The 25,049-nt window shown below is 48.6% G+C and overlaps 1 protein-coding gene across 1 annotated transcript in view; it reads left to right on the top strand.

Annotated features, from left to right (window-relative positions):
• The window catches only part of NPHP4 (nephrocystin 4), a 952,546-nt gene that overhangs the window by 870,923 nt on the left and 56,574 nt on the right, over positions 1–25,049 (top strand). Inside the window, exon 27 of the mRNA XM_069239971.1 lies at positions 2,572–2,743. Coding sequence (XP_069096072.1) covers positions 2,572–2,743 — 172 coding nt within the window. The remainder of the gene's footprint in view (positions 1–2,571; positions 2,744–25,049) is intronic.

Here is a 25,049-nt window from a genome sequence, read left to right as displayed (position 1 = left end):
CTCTGAAGATTCACCTCCCCAATGATGATCAAACTGAGCTCTGCCAACAAAAACTTGCCAACATACCCAATACTCAGCTAAGGTCCTTTTGCCATCCATCCTAAAATGTCCATAGTTTACACATAGAGAGTAGTATATGTATCGTGAAGGAGAGGGTTCAGGTGAATTTATCTGCTATCTGAGTTTTATCCCTTTTTAGTCATTCGAATTGTAGTCGTATTGTAATGTTATTTTAACTGTTATTTAATATTGACTATTTTACCTTAAATTCATCTTTCTTGCTTGTACTTTTAGGGCATATTGTCTGAAAAAAGTGATGAAAGAAAGAATATATGTATCATTATGTATGTGTTGTCTTTTCCTTTGTCTTCCTTTATCTTCCACAAAACCATCAGCTTGAACGGCTCCAAGTAACCATCCAGTCAATACCATACATATATACCATTCAGTTTGCTATGTGAAGAATGTTTTGTCGTAGGAAAGCTGTTGCTTGGCAGTAAATACCGAACAATTACAAGTGTAGAACACAATGGCTGTGAATAATCACTTTAGGCTCTCGATATATTTGGGTATTCAGGTTGTTCATTCAATGTGATGTTCTCGAGAATGTTTGCAAAATATTATGAAACAATAATTTTCTTCGGGTAGTCATTGTGTATATAATCTATACAGCTCAAGTGTTTGAAGTGGAATAATGCATTGTTATATCTGCTACTACTTGATAATATCTTCTGTAGCAGTGCACGTTATTCGAAAGTCGCCGGGGCTAGTTACTATTGTCACTGACAATTTTCGTCAATAATATACCATGATATGTTACCTACTTAAAGGAATGCCTATGAACAGCGCTTCTAGACAAATATAAATGTGATTATAATGTCCATTCAAGGTCGAAATATTTACCTACATGTAGTAAATATGGCCGAGATCGTGGTTACCTCAGTGTATATACAGGCGCATGAAACATAAACAATATATACTTGTCCAAGGGACTAGATGTTTCAGACATCTACTTGTCCCATAAAAAAAACATTGTGCTGTTGTAGGTGCTGTGCAGTGAGGTGACAAATTATGGCAGCATTCATATTATATTAGAGATGATAATAGCCCCTTTGATTGTGTTTGAGCACATATATCATGGTTTAGATTCTAGGAAGAATCTGACTTTGCCACCTTACTGCACATCTACATGTACGGGCAGGCGGTAGTAGTGTCAGGTTTGAAATGTCCAGCAAGTTTCTGCACTCAAACAACCTAACACGTTTAGGGTATTCACAGGCTCCTCTCAAAGCGCTTCCTATACTTGAAAAGGTTGGACGTTTATTCTAGACAAGGGCCAAATTAAAAGTGCTTTCCAAGTGGGGGAAAAAGTGTTGTAGGTAAAGAGAATTTACAATGGCAGGTTATATTTAGGCTTGAGGCAGTGCAGTATCCAGGCATACTTGTGTAAACTCTGATAAGTTATTGAAATTTGTAAATCCGCATCATTTTTAGAACATATACTTAGGGGGTGCACTTTTGGGACTTAGTTTAAGAATCCCACCCTTATTTTAATTTCTCACTTCTTGTAATTTATTTCACTGATTCACCATTTTTTTTTTTAAATATTAGCCTGCATCAAACATCTTTTACCGAGTGATGTGCCAGATAAATTGTATCTAATTTTGCAAAGTAGTTTAGCAAAATGTTTTTTCAAGTTTCAAATTGCTTTTATGCACATGTTATATAGATAGGATACAATCAACAATCTTGATTCTGTGCTTATACGTGTTTCTGCATATTATCAGGAAACATTCTGGGGGTATTAAATACAGCCTCAAATTGTTAAATTATGCTAACGAGTGTACACACTTTTATACTTGTAAAATGCAAACTCAGCTCATGGCTCACTACATTTCCATACAGCACTAGTCTTAATAATAAAGAGTTTGCATTAATTAAATACATATACGGATTTGAACAATTTTACATATAAACAAATCTTACCTTAGTTGCAGATAATTCTCTTTTGTAGATCCATGCTGTGGTACTATAACACTGGAAGCTGAAGGGTTTGTAATACAGGGGTTGAGCCTCTTTGTACAAGGGACAAAATAAACGTTAAAACATGTTGACCTTGACCCCAAATAATATGTTATAGACATCGGCCAATAGTCATTCCACATCCCAGATATATTCTACCGAAGTCGAGAGTGAAAGTCAGTTCTGAAAGTGTTTGATTTCTGCACCAAGCAGCATCTGTGAGTCATTGGAGCCAACTGAAATTGAATTCAAGAATTCAGAGAAGATATGACCTGCACGTTCACTTTCCTGTCTACTGTAGTCCTTCAAAGTATCCAGAAGAAATTATGTACATTTGAACTATTAGAAATGGTAGTTTGTAAGAATTGTGATCATATATGCAAACATGCAGCCCTCAAACTGACAGCACAGCAACTAAATAGTTTTCAACGTAACTGACATTAGACTTGTCCTACGTGCAGCATCTCAGTATATTGAACCTGTATTCTGCAGAAAAATAAGTAGTGCCCAGCATTACCTGTCTGATTACTTTGTTTTTTTCTGATACAGGGACCCCTGGCTCGCTGCTCCAATTCAGATCTGGCAGTTTTATATTCATTCCTTGCAGCGTGTCGATATCAGCTGCATCACCGGGCAACTCACCCGCCTTTCTTTGGTTCTACGGGGGACACAGGTGGTCAGGAAAGTAAAAGCGTACACCTCACATCCACTGGAACTCAAGGTAGAGAAATACTTCAGAAGATACATGTCTTCCTTTTTTTCTCCCCATCATTTTTCCTGACTTTTAAAAAACTATACTAAACGCATTTTCTGTTGATTACCTAGTGTGTCCTTCCTTGCTGAAGTGATGCATTTAATTCTGTGCATTTTTGTTTAAGGATTCTTCTACTGCAGATTCCTTACCTTACTCCTCAGGCGCCAGACTAGATCTGGAAAGCTTTTTTCCAAACAGTATTCACGTGTGCGTCTGGGTGGTGCTGTGCAGCTCCACGCTGACTCCACACCAACCCAGAAGTAACAGAGCAGCGCCCTATTTAATCACCACCCCTACACGCGGAAGTCATTTTCTTTCTTTCTGTGCATTCCGACATGGAATCAGAGGTCCACTCCAAACTTTGTTGGTTTTTCTGATTACTGAATGATTTCACCAGTGTGCTAGGGAATATTGTCCCCGCTCAAAAGAACAAGTATTTTTTGGTGTCTGAGCTCAGGGTCATAATTATAAGTAGTTCAATATGTGGACCTCCGTGCACCTGAAGGTGGTCCTACACTGTGAGGCAAAGCAGTATGTTGCCAAACACAAGAAGTAGTTGTGGCCTTCGTGTAGATTTTGCTCTCTATCCAAGTGTGCAAGGACTCGGTCCCGATCCTAAGGCTTGCTCCCAAACCTGCTCAGATTTGACTTGAACTCTAGAGGTAAGTCCAAGCATAAGAAGGTTAAGTGGGACTCATCCATAATCTGACTACTCTGACTCAAAAGAAAAGGTGCAAGGGCACATGATTGCACCCACACCCCTCTGAGGTCTCTCACCACCCAACCGATTCCCTGCCTGATATTCACGTGCCTTGAAATTCCCAGGTTATGTCCGACCCCCAAATATGATGCAAATATGTGGTGCACTCCAGACTTTTACGGGTGCTCCTTTGGAACCCAAAGAATTGCCAGGGCCCATAGTTAGGGTACAGTCACTGGGACTATCCCGGATACCGTCTTTCCCCTGGGACCTGTTACAGGGCCCATACTGACACTGATACAGACTTCATCTCTAACCCTGAGTTCCATGGTGGTCCCTGCAACACCAGCACCAGTGTTGTCACCACCAGCACTAGAAGAAGAGCTCTTGATGATGCCATTGTTGTACCCTTGACCGATGTCACACTACAAAATTTCAAGAGCGCAGCTGGTCATCATGCAACCTGATGCCTCTGCAATGTCGCACTTAACAGCAGAGGCTTCACTATCTTTTTGGTACTGACTCTGGTCCTATGCAAGAATAGGGAGCACCCCAATATTTTGATGATGGCCGTAATGTGGATGGCTAGCCCCCCCCTTACTATTTTGATGATGCCTTATACATCGATTTACAGAGTGCCAGTGGGCTTCACATTTGCAGTGGTGGTCCCGAGGGCAGCCGATACATTGCAGCTACCCTCCAGTGAGACCAAATTGAATCTCCTTACAGTGAACTTACAGCCTGGTTCATCTACTTCTGAGCCCTTGCTTCCCTTTATCTAACAGAGACTTTCAGTTGCGGATTCCTTGCCTTTGAATTCACCCCAGGTGTCAGACTGGATCTGGAAAAATTTCTGAGCAGTGCCCCTGCATGCCGTTAGGTGGCGTTGATCTGCTCTGCGTCTGGCTTTGCCACCGTCCGTGCCGGATATGATGTTGCGGTTCCTATATAGGCACCACCCTGACGCTCTGACATCAGTTCTTTTCTTTCCGTACCAGCTAGCACTGATCCACAGAGGGCTTACCCCTCAGTCATTTTTTAACAGGCTTTTTTTGACTTTTTGTTGAAGATTTTTCCAAGTCAACACCCCTGGATAGGGAATCCAAAAGGCTAAACACATTTGCGAAGAAGATTTGTTCCTCCACCAGCCTAACTTTGTGGTCTGTGAACACCGCATGCATTTTGGGAGGTTAATCCTACACCCTGTTGGATACAATTGCGCAAGTGCTGCCACAGGTCCGGGAGGAGGCCCAGGCTATACTCTCCCAGGCAGTTGTCAATGGGAAAGACGCAGCAAAGTTCACCATCCGTTGCGGACTGGAGATTCCTGACTCACAAGGCCGAGCGGTTTTGTCGATGGTGCCCCTGAGGTGCCACGCCTGTGTGGGGACACTTGGCTTTTCAAGGGATGTCTGTAAGGAAATGCCTCCTTGGCATGGTTACCCCCTGACTTTTTGCCTTTGCTGATGCTATGTTTTGAATTGAAAGTGTGCTGAGGCCTGCTAACCAGGCCCCAGCACCAGTGTTCTTTCCCTAACCTGTACTTTTGATTCCACAATTGGCACACCCTGGCACCCAGATAAGTCCCTTGTAACTGGTACCTCTGGTACCAAGGGCCCTGATGCCAGGGAAGATCTCTAAGGGCTGCAGCATGTATTATGCCACCCTAGAGACCCCTCACCCAGCACAGACACACTGCTTACCAGCTTGTGTGTGCTAGTGAGAACAAAATGAGTAAGTCGACATGGCACTCCCCTCAGGGTGCCATGCCAGCCTCTCACTGCCTATGCAGTATAGGTAAGACACCCCTCTAGCAGGCCTTACAGCCCTAAGGCAGGGTGCACTATACCATAGGTGAGGGTACCAGTGCATGAGCACTGTGCCCCTACAGTGTCTAAGCAAAACCTTAGACATTGTAAGTGCAGGGTAGCCATAAGAGTATATGGTCTGGGAGTCTGTTTTACACGAACTCCACAGCACCATAATGGCTACACTGAAAACTGGGAAGTTTGGTATCAAACTTCTCAGCACAATAAATGCACACTGATGCCAGTGTACATTTTATTGTAAAATACACCACAGAGGGCACCTTAGAGGTGCCCCATGAAACTTAACCGACTATCTGTGTAGGCTGACTGGTTCCAGCAGCCTGCCACACTAGAGACATGTTGCTGGCCCCATGGGGAGAGTGCCTTTGTCACTCTGAGGCCAGTAACAAAGCCTGCACTGGGTGGAGATGCTAACACCTCCCCCAGGCAGGAGCTGTAACACCTGGCGGTGAGCCTCAAAGGCTCACCCCTTTGTCACAGCACCTCACGACACTCCAGCTAGTGGAGTTGCCCGCCCCCTCTGGCCCCGGCCCCCACTTTTGGCGGCAAGGCCGGAGAAAATAATGAGAATAACAAGGAGGAGTCACTGGCCAGTCAGGACAGCCCCTAAGGTGTCCTGAGCTGAGGTGACTCTAACTTTTAGAAATCCTCCATCTTGCAGATGGAGGATTCCCCCAATAGGATTAGGGATGTGACCCCCTCCCCTTGGGAGGAGGCACAAAGAGGGTGTACTCACCCTCAGGGCTAGTAGCCATTGGCTACTAACCCCCCAGACCTAAACATGCCCTTAAATTTAGTATTTAAGGGCTCTCCCTGAACCTAGAAATTAGATTCCTGCAACAACAAGAAGACGGACTGCCTAGCTGAAAACCCCTGCAGAGGAAGACCAGAAGACAACAACTGCCTTGGCTCCAGAAACTCACCGGCCTGTCTCCTGCCTTCCAAAGAACTCTGCTCCAGCGACGCCTTCTAAAGGGACCAGCGACCTCTGACTCCTCTGAGGACTGCCCTGCTTCGACGACGACAAGAAACTCCAGAGGACAGCGGACCTGCTCCAAAAAGACTGCAACTTTATCCAAAGGAGCAGCTTTAAAGAACCCTGCAATCTCCCCGCAAGAAGCGTGAGACTTGCAACACTGCACCCGGCGACCCCGACTCGGCTGGTGGAGAACCAACACCTCAGGGAGGACCCCCGGACTACTCTACGACTGTGAGTACCAAAACCTGTCCCCCCTGAGCCCCCACAGCGCCGCCTGCAGAGGGAATCCCGAGGCTTCCCCTGACCGCGACTCTCTGAAACCTAAGTCCCGACGCCTGGAAAAGACCCTGCACCCGCAGCCCCCAGGACCTGAAGGACCGGACTTTCACTGCAGAAGTGACCCCCAGGAGTCCCTCTCCCTTGCCCAAGTGGAGGTTTCCCCGAGGAAGCCCCCCCCTTGCCTGCCTGCAGCGCTGAAGAGATCCCTTGATCTCTCATTGACTTCCATTGCGAACCCGACGCTTGTTCTAACACTGCTCCCGGCCGCCCCCGCGCCGCTGAGGGTGAAATTTCTGTGTGGGCTTGTGTCCCCCCCGGTGCCCTACAAAACCCCCCTGGTCTGCCCTCCGAAGACGCGAGTACTTACCTGCTGGCAGACTGGAACCGGGGCACCCCCTTCTCTCCATTGAAGCCTATGCGTTTTGGGCACCACTTTGAACTCTGCTCCTGACCGGCCCTGAGCTGCTGGTGTGGTAACTTTGGGGTTGCTCTGAACCCCCAACGGTGGGCTACCTTGGACCAAGAACTGAACCCTGTAAGTGTCTTACTTACCTGGTAAAACTAACAAAAACTTACCTCCCCCAGGAACTGTGAAAATTGCACTGTGTCCACTTTTAAAATAGCTATTTGTGAATAACTTGAAAAGTATACATGCAATTGAAATGATTCAAAGTTCCTAATGTACTTACCTGCAATACCTTTCAAACAAGATATTACATGTTAAATTTGCACCTGTGGTTCTTAAAATAAACTAAGAAAATATATTTTTCTATAACAAAACCTATTGGCTGGATTTGTCTCTGAGTGTGTGTACCTCATTTATTGTCTATGTGTATGAACAACAAATGCTTAACACTACTCCTTGGATAAGCCTACTGCTCGACCACACTACCACAAAATAGAGCATTAGTATTATCTCTTTTTACCACTATTTTACCTCTAAGGGGAACCCTTGGACTCTGTGCATGCTATTCCTTACTTTGAAATAGCACATACAGAGCCAACTTCCTACATTGGTGGATCAGCGGTGGGGTACAAGACTTTGCATTTGCTGGACTACTCAGCCAATACCTGATCACACGACAAATTCCAAAATTGTCATTAGAAATTGTTTTTGCAATTTGAACTATTTTTTCTAAATTCTTAAAAGACCTGCTAGGGCCTTGTGTTAGTCCCTGTTAGCATTTTTCTTTTAGAGTTTAAAAGTTTGGTAAAAGTTTGAATTAGATTCTAGAACTAGTTTTAGTTTCTTAAAAAGTATTCCAACTTTTAGAAGCATAATGTCTAATACAGATGTGAATGTGGTGGAACTCGACACCACACCTTACCTCCATCTACAGATGAGAGAGCTAAGATCACTCTGTAAACTAAAGAAAATAGCAATGGGCTCCAGACCTTCCAAACTACAGCTCCAGGAGCTGTTGGCAGAGTTTGAAAGAGCCAACCCCTCTGAGGATGGCAACACAGAGGATGATGATAGTGACTTGAAGGGTGATTCCCCCCCACCAGTCCTATCTAGGGAGAACAGGGCTTCTCAAGCCCTGACTCCACAAATAATAGTCAGAGATGCTGGTTCCCTCACAGGAGGGACCAACAACTCTGAAATCACTGAGGATAACTCCAGTGAAGAGGACATCCAGTTAGCCAGGATGGCCAAAAGATTGGCTTTGGAAAGACAGATCCTAGCCATAGAAAGGGAAAGACAAGAGATGGGCCTAGGACCCATCAATGGTGGCAGCAACATAACTAGGGTCAGAGATTCTCCTGACATGTTGAAAATCCCCAAAGGGATTGTAACTAAATATGAAGATGGTGATGACATCACCAAATGGTTCACAGCTTTTGAGAGGGCTTGTGAAACCAGAAAAGTGAACAAATCTCACTGGGGTGCTCTCCTTTGGGAAATGTTCACAGGAAAGTGTAGGGATAGACTCCTCACACTCTCTAAAAAAGATGCAGAATCTTATGACCTCATGAAGGGTACCCTGATTGAGGGCTTTGGATTCTCCACTGAGGAGTATAGGATTAGATTCAGGGGGGCTCAAAAATCCTCGAGCCAGACCTGGGTTGACTTTGTAGACTACTCAGTAAAAACACTAGATGGTTGGATTCAAGGAAATGGTGTAAATGATTATGATGGGCTGTACAATTTATTTGTGAAAGAACACCTATTAAGTAATTGTTTCAATGATAAACTGCATCAGCATCTGGTGGACCTAGGACCAATTTCTCCCCAAGAATTGGGAAAGAAGGCGGACCATTGGGTCAAGACTAGGGTGTCCAAAACTTCCACAGGGGGTGACCAAAAGAAAGGGGTCACAAAACCTCCCCAGGGGAAGGGTGGTGAGACAGCCAAAAATAAAAATAGTAAAGAGTCTTCTACAGGCCCCCAAAAACCTGCACAGGAGGGTGGGCCCAGAGCCTCTTCACAAAACAATCCTGGGTACAAGGGTAAAAACTTTGATCCCAAAAAGGCCTGGTGTCGAAACTGTAGTCAGTCTGGACACCAAACTGGAGACAAGGCCTGTCCCAAGAAAGATACCACTTCTAACTCCCATCCAGCTAAAACTGGAATGGCCAGTCTCCAAGTGGGATCAACAGTGTGCCCAGAGCAAATCAGGTGTCACACTGAAGCTACATTAGTCTCTGAGGGTGGGGTGGATTTAGCCACACTGGCTGCCTGGCCCCCTAACATGCAAAAATACAGGCAGCAGCTCTTAATTAATGGGACAAGTGTAGAAGGCCTGAGGGATACAGGTGCCAGTGTCACTATGGTGACAGAGAAACTGGTTTCCCCTGGCCAATACCTGACTGGACAAACTTATCCAGTCACCAACGCTGACAATCAGACTAAAGTACATCCCATGGCTATGGTAACTTTAGAGTGGGGAGGGGTCAATGGCCTGAAACAGGTGGTGGTCTCCTCAAATATCCCAGTAGACTGTTTGCTTGGAAATGACCTGGAGTCCTCAGCATGGACTGAGGTAGAACTGAAAACCCATGCAGCCATGCTGGGTATCCCTGAACTGGTGTGTGTCAAGACTAGGGCACAGTGCAAGGCACAGGGTGAAAAAGTAGAGCTGGAGTCTGGAAAAATGGCCCAGCCTACCAAGAGACAAGGAAAGTCAGCTGGGAAGCCAGCTGCAACACAACACCAAAAATAGAACCTCTCTTCTCAGGAAGAAGTTCTGCCCTCTGAGGGAACTGAGCCTATGGAGCTGGAACCTTATCAGGTTGAGCTCTTGGGCCCAGGGGGACCCTCAAGGGAAGAGTTGTGTAAGGGACAAGAAACCTGTCCCTCTCTTGAAGGCCTTAGGCAGCAAGCTGCTGAAGAGTCCAAAGGCAAGAAAAATGGAACACATAGGGTCTATTGGGAAGATGGACTCCTGTACACTGAGGCAAGAGATCCCAAACCTGGTGCCACTAGGAGAGTGGTAGTGCCTCAGGGTTTCAGAGAGTTTATTCTGACCTTAGCCCATGATATTCCCCTTGCTGGGCATTTGGGACAAACCAAGACGTGGGAGAGGTTAGTCAACCACTTCTACTGGCCCAATATGTCCCAGAAGGTTAAGGAGTTTTGCCTCTCCTGCCCCACCTGTCAAGCCAGTGGTAAGACAGGTGGGCATCCAAATGCCCCCCTCATTCCACTTCCAGTGGTGGGGGTCCCCTTTGAAAGAGTGGGTGTGGACATAGTTGGTCCACTAGAACCTCCCACAGCCTGAGGAAATATGTACATCCTAGTAGTAGTGGATCATGCTACTAGGTATCCTGAAGCTATTCCCCTTAGGTCGACTACTGCCCCTGCAGTAGCCAAGGCCCTCATTGGTATCTTTACCAGAGTGGGTTTCCCTAAGGAGGTGGTTTCTGACAGAGGTACCAACTTCATGTCAGCTTACCTAAAACACATGTGGAATGAGTGTGGAGTGACTTATAAATTCACTACACCATATCATCCACAAACTAATGGCCTTGTTGAGAGATTCAACAAGACATTAAAGGGCATGATCATGGGGCTCCCAGAAAAACTCAAAAGGAGATGGGATGTCCTCCTGCCATGTCTGCTTTTCGCTTACAGAGAGGTGCCTCAGAAGGGAGTAGGATTCTCACCCTTTGAACTTCTGTTTGGCCACCCTGTAAGGGGACCACTTGCTCTTGTTAAAGAAGGCTGGGAGAGACCTCTTCATGAGCCTAAACAAGACATAGTGGACTATGTACTTGGCCTTCGCTCCAGGATGGCAGAGTACATGGAAAAGGCAAGTAAAAACCTTGAGGCCAGCCAACAACTCCAGAAGTTGTGGTATGACCAAAAGGCTGCACTGGTTGAATTTCAACCAGGGCAGAAAGTCTGGGTTCTGGAGCCTGTGGCTCCCAGGGCACTCCAGGACAAATGGAGTGGCCCTTACCCAGTACTAGAAAGGAAGAGTCAGGTCACCTACCTGGTGGACCTGGGCACAAGCAGGAGCCACAAGAGGGTGATCCATGTGAACCGCCTTAAGCTCTTCCATGACAGGGCTGATGTAAATCTGTTGATGGTAACAGATGAGGACCAGGAAGCTGAGAGTGAACCTCTCCCTGATCTCCTCTCATCAGACCCTAAAGATGGCTCAGTAGATGGAGTGATCTACTCAGACACCCTCTCTAGCCAACAGCAGTCTGACTGCAGGAAGGTCCTGCAGCAGTTTGCGGAACTCTTTTCCCTAACCCCTGGTCAGACACACCTGTGTACCCATGATGTGGACACAGGAGACAGCATGCCTGTCAAAAACAAAATATTTAGACAGTCTGACCAAGTTAAGGAAAGCATCAAGGTGGAAGTCCACAAGATGCTGGAATTGGGAGTAATTGAGTACTCTGACAGCCCCTGGGCTAGCCCAGTGGTCTTAGTCCCCAAACCTCACACCAAAGAAGGAAAGAGAGAGATGAGGTTTTGTGTGGACTACAGAGGTCTCAACTCTGTCACAAAGACAGATGCTCATCCCATTCCTAGAGCTGATGAGCTAATAGACAAATTAGGGGCTGCCAAATTCTTAAGTACCTTTGACTTAACAGCAGGGTACTGGCAAATCAAAATGGCCCCTGGAGCAAAAGAAAAGACAGCATTCTCCACACCTGATGGGCATTATCAGTTCACTGTTATGCCCTTTGGTTTAACGAATGCCCCTGCCACCTTCCAAAGGTTGGTGAATCAAGTCCTTGCTGGGCTGGAATCCTTTAGTGCAGCTTATCTTGATGATATTGCTGTCTTCAGCTCCACCTGGCAGGATCACCTGGTCCACCTTAAGAAGGTTTTGAAGGCTCTGCAATCTGCAGGCCTCTCTATCAAGGCATCCAAATGCCAGATAGGGCAGGGAACTGTGGTTTACTTGGGACACCTTGTAGGTGGAGGCCAAGTTCAGCCACTCCAGCCTAAGATCCAGACTATTCTGGACTGGGCAGCTCCAAAAACCCAGACTCAAGTCAGGGCATTCCTTGGCTTGACTGGGTACTATAGGAGGTTTGTGAAGGGATATGGATCCATTGTGACAGCCCTCACAGAACTCACCTCCAAGAAAATGCCCAAGAAAGTAAACTGGACTGTAGAATGCCAACAGGCCTTTGACACCCTGAAACAAGCTATGTGCACAGCACCAGTACTAAAAGCTCCAGATTACTCCAAGCAATTCATTGTGCAAACAGATGCCTCTGAACATGGGATAGGGGCAGTTTTGTCCCAAACAAATGATGATGGCCTTGACCAGCCTGTTGCTTTCATTAGCAGGAGGTTACTCCCCAGGGAGCAGCGTTGGAGTGCCATTGAGAGGGAGGCCTTTGCTGTGGTTTGGTCCCTGAAGAAGCTGAGACCATACCTCTTTGGTACTCACTTCCTAGTTCAGCCTGACCACAGACCTCTCAGATGGCTGATGCAAATGAAAGGTGAAAATCCAAAACTGTTGAGGTGGTCCATCTCCCTACAGGGAATGGACTTTGTAGTGGAACACAGACCTGGGACTGCCCATGCCAATGCAGATGGCCTTTCCAGGTTCTTCCACTTAGAAAATGAAGACTCTCTTGGGAAAGGTTAGTCTCATCCTCTTTCGTTTGGGGGGGGGGGTTGTGTAAGGAAATGCCTCCTTGGCATGGTTACCCCCTGACTTTTTGCCTTTGCTGATGCTATGTTTTGAATTGAAAGTGTGCTGAGGCCTGCTAACCAGGCCCCAGCACCAGTGTTCTTTCCCTAACCTGTACTTTTGATTCCACAATTGGCACACCCTGGCACCCAGATAAGTCCCTTGTAACTGGTACCTCTGGTACCAAGGGCCCTGATGCCAGGGAAGATCTCTAAGGGCTGCAGCATGTATTATGCCACCCTAGAGACCCCTCACCCTGCACAGACACACTGCTTACCAGCTTGTGTGTGCTAGTGAGAACAAAATGAGTAAGTCGACATGGCACTCCCCTCAGGGTGCCATGCCAGCCTCTCACTGCCTATGCAGTATAGGTAAGACACCCCTCTAGCAGGCCTTACAGCCCTAAGGCAGGGTGCACTATACCATAGGTGAGGGTACCAGTGCATGAGCACTGTGCCCCTACAGTGTCTAAGCAAAACCTTAGACATTGTAAGTGCAGGGTAGCCATAAGAGTATATGGTCTGGGAGTCTGTTTTACACGAACTCCACAGCACCATAATGGCTACACTGAAAACTGGGAAGTTTGGTATCAAACTTCTCAGCACAATAAATGCACACTGATGCCAGTGTACATTTTATTGTAAAATACACCACAGAGGGCACCTTAGAGGTGCCCCCTGAAACTTAACCGACTATCTGTGTAGGCTGACTGGTTCCAGCAGCCTGCCACACTAGAGACATGTTGCTGGCCCCATGGGGAGAGTGCCTTTGTCACTCTGAGGCCAGTAACAAAGCCTGCACTGGGTGGAGATGCTAACACCTCCCCCAGGCAGGAGCTGTAACACCTGGCGGTGAGCCTCAAAGGCTCACCCCTTTGTCACAGGACCGCAGGACACTCCAGCTAGTGGAGTTGCCCGCCCCCTCCGGCCCCGGCCCCCACTTTTGGCGGCAAGGCCGGAGAAAATAATGAGAATAACAAGGAGGAGTCATTGGCCAGTCAGGACAGCCCCTAAGGTGTCCTGAGCTGAGGTGACTCTAACTTTTAGAAATCCTCCATCTTGCAGATGGAGGATTCCCCCAATAGGATTAGGGATGTGACCCCCTCCCCTTGGGAGGAGGCACAAAGAGGGTGTACTCACCCTCAGGGCTAGTAGCCATTGGCTACTAACCCCCCAGACCTAAACACGCCCTTAAATTTAGTATTTAAGGGCTCTCCCTGAACCTAGAAATTAGATTCCTGCAACAACAAGAAGACGGACTGCCTAGCTGAAAACCCCTGCAGAGGAAGACCAGAAGACAACAACTGCCTTGGCTCCAGAAACTCACCGGCCTGTCTCCTGCCTTCCAAAGAACTCTGCTCCAGCGACGCCTTCCAAAGGGACCAGCGACCTCTGACTCCTCTGAGGCCTGCCCTGCTTCGACGACGACAAGAAACTCCCGAGGACAGCGGACCTGCTCCAAAAAGACTGCAACTTTATCCAAAGGAGCAGCTTTAAAGAACCCTGCAATCTCCCCGCAAGAAGCGTGAGACTTGCAACACTGCACCCGGCGACCCCGACTCGGCTGGTGGAGAACCAACACCTCAGGGAGGACCCCCGGACTACTCTACGACTGTGAGTACCAAAACCTGTCCCCCCTGAGCCCCCACAGCGCCGCCTGCAGAGGGAATCCCGAGGCTTCCCCTGACCGCGACTCTCTGAAACCTAAGTCCCGACGCCTGGAAAAGACCCTGCACCCGCAGCCCCCAGGACCTGAAGGACCGGACTTTCACTGCAGAAGTGACCCCCAGGAGTCCCTCTCCCTTGCCCAAGTGGAGGTTTCCCCGAGGAAGCCCCCCTTGCCTGCCTGCAGCGCTGAAGAGATCCCTTGATCTCTCATTGACTTCCATTGCGAACCCGACGCTTGTTGTAACACTGCACCCGGCCGCCCCCGTGCCGCTGAGGGTGAAATTTCTGTGTGGGCTTGTGTCCCCCCCGGTGCCCTACAAAACCCCCCTGGTCTGCCCTCCGAAGACGCGGGTACTTACCTGCTGGCAGACTGGAACCGGGGCACCCCCTTCTCTCCATTGAAGCCTCTGCGTTTTGGGCACCACTTTGAACTCTGCACCTGACCGGCCCTGAGCTGCTGGTGTGGTAACTTTGGGGTTGCTCTGAACCCCCAACGGTGGGCTACCTTGGACCAAGAACTGAACCCTGTAAGTGTCTTACTTACCTGGTAAAACTAACAAAAACTTACCTCCCCCAGGAACTGTGAAAATTGCACTAAGTGTCCACTTTTAAAATAGCTATTTGTGAATAACTTGAAAAGTATACATGCAATTGAAATGATTCAAAGTTCCTAATGTACTTACCTGCAATACCTTTCAAACAAGATATTACATGTTAAATTTGAACTTGTGGTTCTTAAAATAAACTAAGAAAATATATTTTTCTATAACAAAACCTATTGGCTGGATTTGTCTCTGAGTGTGTGTACCTCATTTATTGTCTATGTGTATGAACAACAAATGCTTAACACTACTCCTTGGATAAGCCTACTGCTCGACCACACTACCACAAAATAGAGCATTAGTATTATCTCTTTTTACCACTATTTTACCTCTAAGGGGAACCCTTGGACTCTGTGCATGCTATTCCTTACTTTGAAATAGCACATACAGAGCCAACTTCCTACAATGTCCATGCAACTTTGATGGACATGTCCTTTGATGGCACCCATCTCTTTGGAGAAAAGGCAAAATCGGCACTCAAGCTCTTCAAGGGTTCTCGAGCTACGGCTCGTTCCTTGAGCCTCGCGGCGGCCCCTCAGTCTGCCTTTCACCCCTTTCGTGTCTACTGAATGGGCCTCCAATTGTGTCCATTCCTGGCCACCCATTGTGCTGTGCATGCTGCCCCATCTCTGTGTGGAGGAGCGCATATGATCCACCAACCTTGTGGATCATGGAGGAGGCAGTCTGGCCAGTCCCACGGTCCTCTGCAGCAAGCTTCTTTGTCTTCCTAGTCTGACTCCCCATCAAGTGCCAGTTGGAGGCAGGATCTGCCATCACCTGCTCCGCTGGCTGTCCATCACGTCAGACAGTTGGGTTTTTCAGATAGTCTGAAGGGGCTTCTCCCTCCCCTTCGGAACTACCCCTCTTTCCATGTCACCATCCTATGATTGGATGACGGAGGATCACCTATCCCTTCTCTGCGAGGAAGTTATGGTTCTCTTGGCCAAAAAAGCCATAGATATGGTTCCCATGCTAAAAGTAGGTCATGGTTGCTATTCTGCCTACTTTCTGGTATTCAAAAAGGAGAAGGGCCACCGCCCTTTCCTAGATCTTCAGTCCCTCAATCGCTTCCTCAAGAAGGAGAAGTTCAAGGTGCTTTCTCTGGCTCAGGTTCTATCTGCCCTAGACCCAGGAGACTGGATGGTAGTGTTGGACTTGCAGGATGCTTATTTCCATATTCCCATCCTGCCTGCCCACAGACTATACTTGCGGTTCACTGTGGACTACAAGCACCGTCAGCTCACCATGCTCCCCTTTGCCCTTACCAGTGCCACTCAGGTGTTCACCAAGGGTATGGGGAATGTTTCAGCTCTTCTTTACAGACCAGGTGTTTTCAGCCTTCCCCTATTCCAATGACTAGCTGTTGAAGGCAAGCTCACCCCCAGGCTGTTGTCTCCCACCTCCAGAGTACAGTGGACCTCCTGCATTTGCTGAGGTTCTCTATAAAGTGCCAAAGTCACATCTGACTCCCTCTCAGACATTTCTTTCATACAGTGCAGTTTTGGGCTTATCCTCCCGAACTGCGAGTCCAGGATATTCAAATTATGATACCGATGTTTCGGCCTCCGGGAAGAATGTGTAGTGTCAACAGAATTGCGCATTGGAGTTTCCAGAGCTGCAATCACTCGGCAATGCTTTTAGTCACGAGTGGAGCTCAGGCCTGCAGTTCACCTTTCCGTCCATACCACTCCTGCCCAGAGTTCTCAAGCACGTCGAGAATGACCAGGTCCAAGTAATCCTTGTGGCTCCAGACTGGGCAAGGAGAGACTGGTATCCCAAGCTTCTAAAGATGAGCATCGATCCTCCGATCAGGCTACCCCTTTGGGAGGATCTTCAGTCACAGTAGCAGAGGAGGGTTCTCCACCCAAACCTGTCAACTCAGTGTCTTCATGCATGGAGATTGAGTGCCGACAATTGACAACTTTGACCTTCTTCCCAAAGTATCTAATGTTATTTTAGCAGCCAGGTGTTCCTCCACAAAATGGTATATGTCTGCCATTGACAAAGATTTGTAAAATATTGTACAGAGAAGTCTTTAGATCCTCTTTCTGCTTCTGATGTTTTTCTTTTCAATCTGTCTCTTGTCTAACAGGGCTCTGCTCTGGACACTATTAAGGGATATCTGTCTGCTTTATCACTTTTTCTGTGTCTGCCTTACCATCCCTCATTGTTTAAGTTCCCTATTGAATATAGGTTTCTAAAAGGGCTTGTACATATGTTTCCCCCTTTGCCCTTCATTATGCCTCAGTGGAACCTGAAGCTAGTTCTCCCGTACCTCATGTGTGTTCGTTTTGATCGGCTACACAATTGCCCCCTCCGGCTGCTTACCATTAAGGCAACCTTTCTCGAGGCAATAACATCTGCCCAAGGGTGAGTTAGCTGCAGGCCTTGTTATCCAAGTCACCATATGTCACAGTTTTTCCTGCCAAATGGTGTTTTGTACCTGTGCCTCTTTCCTCCCAAAGGTGGTGACTGTAGGAAACTGGCCCCTTGTTTGCAGTGTTCTCCCCCCCACCCCCATGTATGCCTGATATCTGATGCTTACTTGATTGAGTGGGTTCTGGAATCCTGCTAACCAGGCCCCAGCACCACTGTTCTTTCCCTAAACTACCATTGTTTCGACAAATGGCACACAGCTGAGTCCCTTATAAAAGGTACCGGTGGAACCAAGGGCTCTGTGACCAGGGAGGGTCACCAAGGGCTGCAGCATGTATTGTGCTACCCTAACGGACCCCTCACTAAACACATGCACATTGCCATTGCAGATTGTGCGTTGGCGGGGAGAAAAAGGTAAAGTCGACATGGCATCCCTTTCAGGGTGCCATGCCCACAACACACCCACCGCAACTTACCATAGGTAAGTCATCACTCTAGCAGGCCTTACAGCCCTAAGTCAGGGTGCAATATGCATGAGCAATATGCCCTTACAGTGTCTAAGTCCGTTCTTAGACATTGTAAGTGCAGTAGGGCCAAATTGAGTACATGGGCTAGGAGTTTGTCATTACGTACTCCACAGCTCCATGATGGCTTCACTGACGTTTGGCTTCAAACTTCTCGACACACTAAATCCAGCCAGTGTTGGATTTATTGTAAAATGCACACAGAAGCCATCTTGGAGATACCCCCTGTATTTTACCCAACCCTTTAGTGTAAGGCTGACCAGTCTGTGCCAGCCTGCCACTAACAGACAATTTTCTGACCCCATGGGGGTCAGAGCCTTTATGCTCTCTGTGGTCAGAAACAAAACCTGCTCTGGTTGCGGGTGTTTCACACCTCCACCTACAGGAACTGTAACACTTGGTGTTGAGCCTCAAAGGCTCAGGCCTTCTGTTAATGTGCCCCAGGCCACTCCAGCTAGTGGAGATGCCTGACCCCCGGACCGGGCCCCACTTTCTGCAGCAGGTCCGCCAGGAAAATTAGGTAAAACCAGGAGGAGTGACCACTTCAGCTGGGACCACCCCTAAGGTGTCCAGACCTGGAGTGACCCCCTTCTTGCAAAATCCTCCATCTTGGTTTGGGGGAAAGGGACCAATAGGGATAGGAATTTGCCCCCCACACCCCCCAGAGGTAGTGGGCAGAGGAAGGGTGTAGCCACCCTCAGGGACAGTATCCACTGACTACTACCCTCCGAACCCTGTAACACCCCTAAATGTAGTACTAGGGGCACCCCTGAACCTTAATCACCTGATTCCTGGCAACCTCAAGAAGAAAGGACGACTGCCAAGCTGACCCCAGCAGAGAAGACTCCAGACGACAACTGACTTGGCCCCAGCCATAACGGTCTGTCTGCAGCTTCAAAGTCCCCTGCTCCAAGAAGGCGACGCATCCTGCAGGACCAGTGACCTCTACAAACCCCCAGAGGACTGCCTGCCCAACAGAGGACCAAGAACTCCTGGAGACAGCAGACCTGTCCAGAAGAAAGCATCAAAAAGGACTCCACACCCGCCCTAAATCCGCAAGCCCTGCCCACTCTGCACCCAACCCCCATGGCCTGAGTCCAGGTGGCCCACCCGTCCAGAAAAGGTCCCTGGGTGATTCAGGCATCAAACACACCCTGGGTTGACACCTCCTGGCCAACACAACAATGCTTGCAGCCTGAATCCAGAGGACCCCCCTGACCGTGACCGGATCCAACAAAGATACCCGGCTCTAAGGAGATCTTTTGTGATCCCCGGTGTTCCGCTATTGAAAAGCATTGGGCGCCCAGCTCTGTGGGCGCCCAGCTCTGTTTGCACCCTGCACCTGGCTACCCCTTTGCCGCTGAGGGTGTGTGCTTGGTGTGATCCTGTGGCTCCCCCGGTGCTAACCTAAACCCCCAGGCCTGTATCCTGGAACCCTAGGTACTTACCTGCACCCCCAGTCCTCATAGGATTCTATTGTAAAACTGATGCCAAATTTGACCTTTGCATGCAGCTGGCCCCGTGTTGATGGTGGTGCACTCTTGGGGGGACTCGAATCATAAGTTGTATACTTACCTGTTAACCATACTAGCACTGCCCCTCAGGACTCTTGTGACTCCTTCCTGCCTGCCCACAGACATTACTTGCGATTCGTGGTAGGTCACAAGCACTTTCAATTTATCATCCCCCTCTTCGGCCTTCCCAGCGCCCCTCAGGTGTTCACGAAAGTGATGCCTGTGGTTGCAGCTCATCTGCGCAGGTTAGAGGTTTCAGTCTTCCCCCTACCTCAATGACTGGCTGTTGAAGGCGAGCACGCCCCAGACTGTCGTTTCGCACCTTCAGACTACGGCGAACCTTCTGCATTCGCTGGGGTTCTCTATAAACATGTCAAATTCACATCTGACTCCCTCTCAGATGCTCCCTTTCATCGGAGCTGTTCTGGACACAGTACAGTTTCGGGCTTATTCTGAGGCTGTTGGGACTCATGGCTTCCTGCATCCTGCTAGTCAAAAATACCAGATGGCATATGAAGGCTCTGCAGTGGGACTTGAAATTCCAGTGGATCAGGGAAATCTTACCGACACTGTTCAGATCTCGGATGGAACTGCAAAAGAACTGCGATTGGGTCAAAGGCAGACTCCCTTCTCCAGCCAAATCTCACAGTAGTGACAGATGCGTCATTTCTGGGATGGGGCGGCCATTTGGGAGAGACGGAGATCAGGGGCCTCTGGTCTCCGGTGGAATCTGGACTCCATATCAACTTATTGGATCAGCGGGCGATCCGACTGGCATTGAAAGCATTTCTTCCTGTTGTGAAAGGGAAGATGGTGCAGGTGTTCACGGACAACAACACTGCAGTGTGGTACTGCAACAAGCAGGGCAGTGTGGGGTCATGGACCCGTTGTCAAGTGGCTCTGCGTCTCTGGACATAGCTGGAACAACAGATGATTCAACACCTGGTAGGGTGGACAAACTCAGCCGCCGATGTCTAGCAGATCACGAGTGGTATCTCTATCAAGAGGTGGTGCAAGGACTTTGTCAGCAGTGGGGAGACCCTTAGTTAGATCTGTTTGCCTCTGCAGAGAACACGCAATGTCAGCAGTATTGTGCGTTGGAGTTTCCAAGGCGGTAATCGCTCGGTGGCGCTTTTGGCCCATACCACTCCTGCCTAGAGTTCTCAAGAAAATCAAGAACGACCAGGCCCAAGTCATCCTAGTGGCTCTGGATTGGGCATGGAGTGTCTGGTATCCTGAGCTTCTCAAAATGAGCATCAGTCATCTGATCAGGCTGCCCCTTCTGGAGGATCTTCTGTCGCAACAGCAGGGGAGGTTTGTCCACCCGAACCTGTCAACTCTGCGTCTTCATGTGTGGAGATTGGGTGGCGGCAGTTGAGGGCTTTTGACCTTCCTTCCGAAGTCTGTAAAGTTATTTTGGCCGCCAGGCGTCCCTCTACTAAAACGGTATACGCCTGCCGTTGGAAATACTTTGTATATTATTATACAGAAAGTCCTATTGACCCTCTTTCTGCTTCTCTTTCTGATATTCCTCTCTTCATTCTTTCCCTGGCCCAGGAGGGTTCTGCCTTGGGGACTCTCAAGGGCTATCTTTCTGCCTTATCAGCTTTTCTTCGGCTGCCTGATCAGCCTTCTCTGTTTAAAACCCCCCTTGTACATAGATTCCTCCAAGGGCTTGTACATATGTTTCCCCCCTACGCCCTTTTTTATGACCCAATGGGACTTAAATCTGGTCCTCACATTTCTGATGTGTGCTCCCTTCTAGCCTTTGCAAAACTGTCCCCTCTGGCTGCTCACCATCAAGACAGCCTTCTTAATGGCAATAACATCTGCCAAGAGGGTGAGTGAGATGCAGGCCCTGTCATCAAAGTCACCGTATCTCACTCTCTATCCAGACAAGGTGTTTCTCAGAACTCGTGCCTCTTTCCTCCCCAAAGTGGTGACCCCATTTCATCTAGGTCAGAACATCACCCTGACCACTTTCCTTGCTCCACCGCATCTCTCTAAAGAATAAGAGTGACTCCATTGACTGGACCCAAAAAGAGTGTTGCCATTCTACCTTGACGGCACAAAAGAGTTCCGGGTGGATGACCAACTCTTTGTGGGATATGTTGGAGCAAAGAAGGGTCGGGCAGTGCAGAAGTGAACCATTTTGTGCTGGGTTGTTCTGTGCATCAAGATATGCTATGAATTGGACAAGAAGCAGCCTCCTGAGGGTTTGCAAGCTCATTCTGCTTGGGGCAAAGCTGCTACCACTGTGCTAGCTCGAGGTGTAACGGTCCTGGAGATCTGTCAGGAGACAATGTGGGCATGTTTGCGAAACATTACTGCCTGGACAGTCAGGTACGAAGAGACGGGCACTTTGCCTGTTCTACAGGACTTCTTAGTGTAAGGAGTAGTATCTGCAGCCGACCGCTAGGAGGTTATGGCTTGGTTATCTATTCAAAGGTAAGGAATCTCCAGGTAGAAGTCTCTGTCAGATGAACAAGTTACTTACCTTCGGTAACGCATTATCTGGTAGAGACTCTACCTAGCTACAGATTCCTTACACCCACCCATGCCTCCCTGCTCTGTGGATATGTCTAGTAGGGTTAGTATAGGAAGTTGGCTCTGTATATACTATCTCAAAGTGAGAGATAGTGTGCACAGAATCAAAAAGTTCCCCTTAAAGGTAAGATAGTGGCAAAATTAGATAATTCTAATGCTCTATTTTGTGGTAGTGTGGTCTAGCAGTAGGCTTATCAGTGGGTAGTGTTAAGCATTTGTTGTACACACACAGGCAATAAATGAGGAACACACACTCAAAAACTTAACTCCAGGCCCATAGTTTTTATATAGAAGAATATATTTTCTTAATTTATTTTTAGAACCACAAGTTCAAGATTTGAAGTAAATAAATAAAATGCAAGGTACTCCACACAGATAAATTAGGAACTTTGAATCACAGCAATAACATATACAGTTTTTGTTAAAATGGCAATAAGCTATTTTAAAAGTAGACAGTGCAAAAATCAACAGTTCCTGGGGGAGGTAAGTATTGGTTAGATTGTGAGGTAAGTAAGACACTTACAAGTCTCAGTTCCTGGGCATGGCAGCCCACCGTTGGGGGTTCAAGGCAACCCCAAAGTTACCACACTAGCAGCTCAGGGCCGGTCAGGTGCAGAGGTCAAAGAGGTGCCCAAAACACATAGGTACCTATCGAGAACAGGGGTGCTCCGGTTCCAGTCTGCCAGCAGGTAAGTACCCGCGTCCTCGCGGGCCAGACCAGGAGGGTTTTGTAGAGCACTGGGGGGGGGACAAGTAGGCACACAAAACACACCCTCAGCGGCACAGGGGCAGCCAGGTGCAGTGTGCAAAGCAGGCATCGGGTTTTGTATAGGAAACAATGGAGGGACCCGGGGGTCACTCTGGCGGTGCAGGCAGGGCACAGGGAGGCTTCTTGGGCCAGCCACCACCTGGGTTAGGCAGAGGGTCGCCTGGGGGTCACTCCTGCACTGAAGTTTGGTTCCTTCTGGTCCTGGGGGCTCTGAGCGCAGTGCTTGCTCCAGGCGTCTGGTCCCTTGTTACAGACAGTTGCGGTCAGGGGAGTCTCTGAATTCTCTCTGCAGGTGTCGCTGTGGCGGTCCAGGGGGGTTATCTCGGGCTACTCACGGGGTCGCAGTCGCCGGAGAGTCCTCCCTGTGGTGTTGGTTCTCTGGATCTCGAGCCGGGGGTGTCGGGTGCAGAGTGTGAAGTCTCACGCTCCGGCGGGAAGAGTGAGGTCTTTGAAGTTGTAGAAAAGTTGCTGGTTGTTGAGCAGAGCCGCTGCTCACAGGAGTTTCTTGGTCCTGGGATTCAGGGCAGTCCTCTGAGGCTTCAGAGGTCGCTGGTCCCTGTTGGATGCATCTCTGGTTGCAGGTGTTCGAGTCAGGAGACAAGCCGGTAGGGGTGGGGCCAAAGCAGTTGTCGTTTTCCGTCGTCTCTGCAGGCTTGTAGGTCACCAGTCCTTTTTTTTAGTTCAGGTTGCAGCAATCTGATTTCCTGGTTTCTGGAGTGCCCCTAAATACTACATTTAGGGGTGTGTTTAGGTCTGGGACGTCAGTAGCCAATGGCTACTGTCCTGGAGAGTGGCTACACCCTCTCTGTGCCTCCTCCCTGTGGGGAGGGGGAACATCCTTAATCCTATTGGGGGAATCCTCCAAAACTAAGATGGAAGATTCCTAAAGGCAGGGGTCACCTCAGCTCAGCTCAGGGCACCTTAGAGGCTGTCCTGACTGGTGGGTAACTACTCCTTGTTTTTCTAATTATCTCCTCCAGCCTTGCCGCCAAAAGTGGGGGCATTGGCCGGAGGGGCAGGCATCTACACTAGCTGGGATGCTCTGTGGCGCTGTAACAAAGTGGGTGAGCCTTTGAGGCTCACCGCGAGGTGTTACAGTTCCTGCAGGGGGAGGTGAGAAGCACCTCCACCCAGTACAGGCTTTGTTCCTAGCCACAGAGTGACAAAGGCACTCTCCCCATGTGGCCAGCAACTGGTCTGGTTGTGGCAGGCTGGCAGAAACTGGTAAGCCCCACACTAGAAGTCGGATTGGTATTTAGTGGAAGATGCCCTCTGGGTGTATGTTACAATAAATTCCACACTGGCATCAGTGTGCATTTATTGTGCTGAGAAGTTTGATACCAAACTTCCCAGATTTCAGTGTAGCCATTATGGAACTGTGGAGTTCATGCACATATGCCCTCACCTGTGGTATAGTGCACCCTGCCTTAGGGCTGTGAGGCCTGCTAGAGGGGTGACTTACCTATGCCACAGGCAGTGTGAGGTTGGCATGGCACTCTGAGGGGAGTGCCATGCCGAGTTAGTCATTTTCTCCCCACCAGCACATGCAAGCTGTGAGGCAGTGTGCATGTGCTGAGTGAGGGGTCCCCAGGGTGGCATAAGACATGCTGCAGCCCTTAGAGACCTTCCTGGCATCAGGGCCCTTGGTACCAGGGGTACCATTTACAAGGGACTTATCTGAGTGCCAGGGCTATGCCAATTGTGGAAGTAAAAGTACAGTTTAGGGAAAGAACACTGGTGCTGGGGCCTGGTTAGCAGGGTCCCAGCACATTTTCAATCATAACTTGGCATCAGCAAAAGGCAAAAAGTCAGGGGGTAACCATGCTGAGGAGGCATGTCCTTACAGTCAGGGTTTATCCCTTTTCAGGGCCTTAGTTTTGCCCAGGCAAATGTTGGTTCTATCCATGAATGCGCTTCTGGCGTGGAAGTCTTGTGGATAAAAGAACTGACGTACGCTCGCTGGGCTGGTGCCTTTATAGGCGACTGTGACTTCACAGACGGCTCCAACGATGCTGACGAAGCCACACAGAGCCGGACGACGCACACGGATCCGAACTACGCCACCCGCAGGGTATTGCTCAGCAGAAAGATTCCGGATTCAAAGCTGACGCCAGAGAATTCTAAGGTAAGAAATCAGCAGCTAGATGGAGTCTCTACCAGAAAATGCGTTACCGAAGGTAAGTAACTTGTTCATCACAAATGCTGTCTCCGTCCAGAGGTGGTGCAAGGTTCAACAACTGGCAGGTTCTCTGAACACCAGAGCGGACAAACTCAGCCGTCAATGCCTAGCGGATCACAAGCGGTACTTTTATCAGGAGGTGGCGCAAGGAGTCTTTCAGAAGTGAGGAGAGGCTTGGTTAGATCTGTTCGCTTCCGCAGA

This window comes from Pleurodeles waltl, chromosome 6 (assembly GCF_031143425.1).
Source record: "Pleurodeles waltl isolate 20211129_DDA chromosome 6, aPleWal1.hap1.20221129, whole genome shotgun sequence".
NCBI classification, from domain to species: Eukaryota; Metazoa; Chordata; class Amphibia; order Caudata; family Salamandridae; genus Pleurodeles; species Pleurodeles waltl.
Note: the sequence above shows the minus strand (reverse complement) of the source record. Positions and strands in the feature narration are given on the sequence as shown.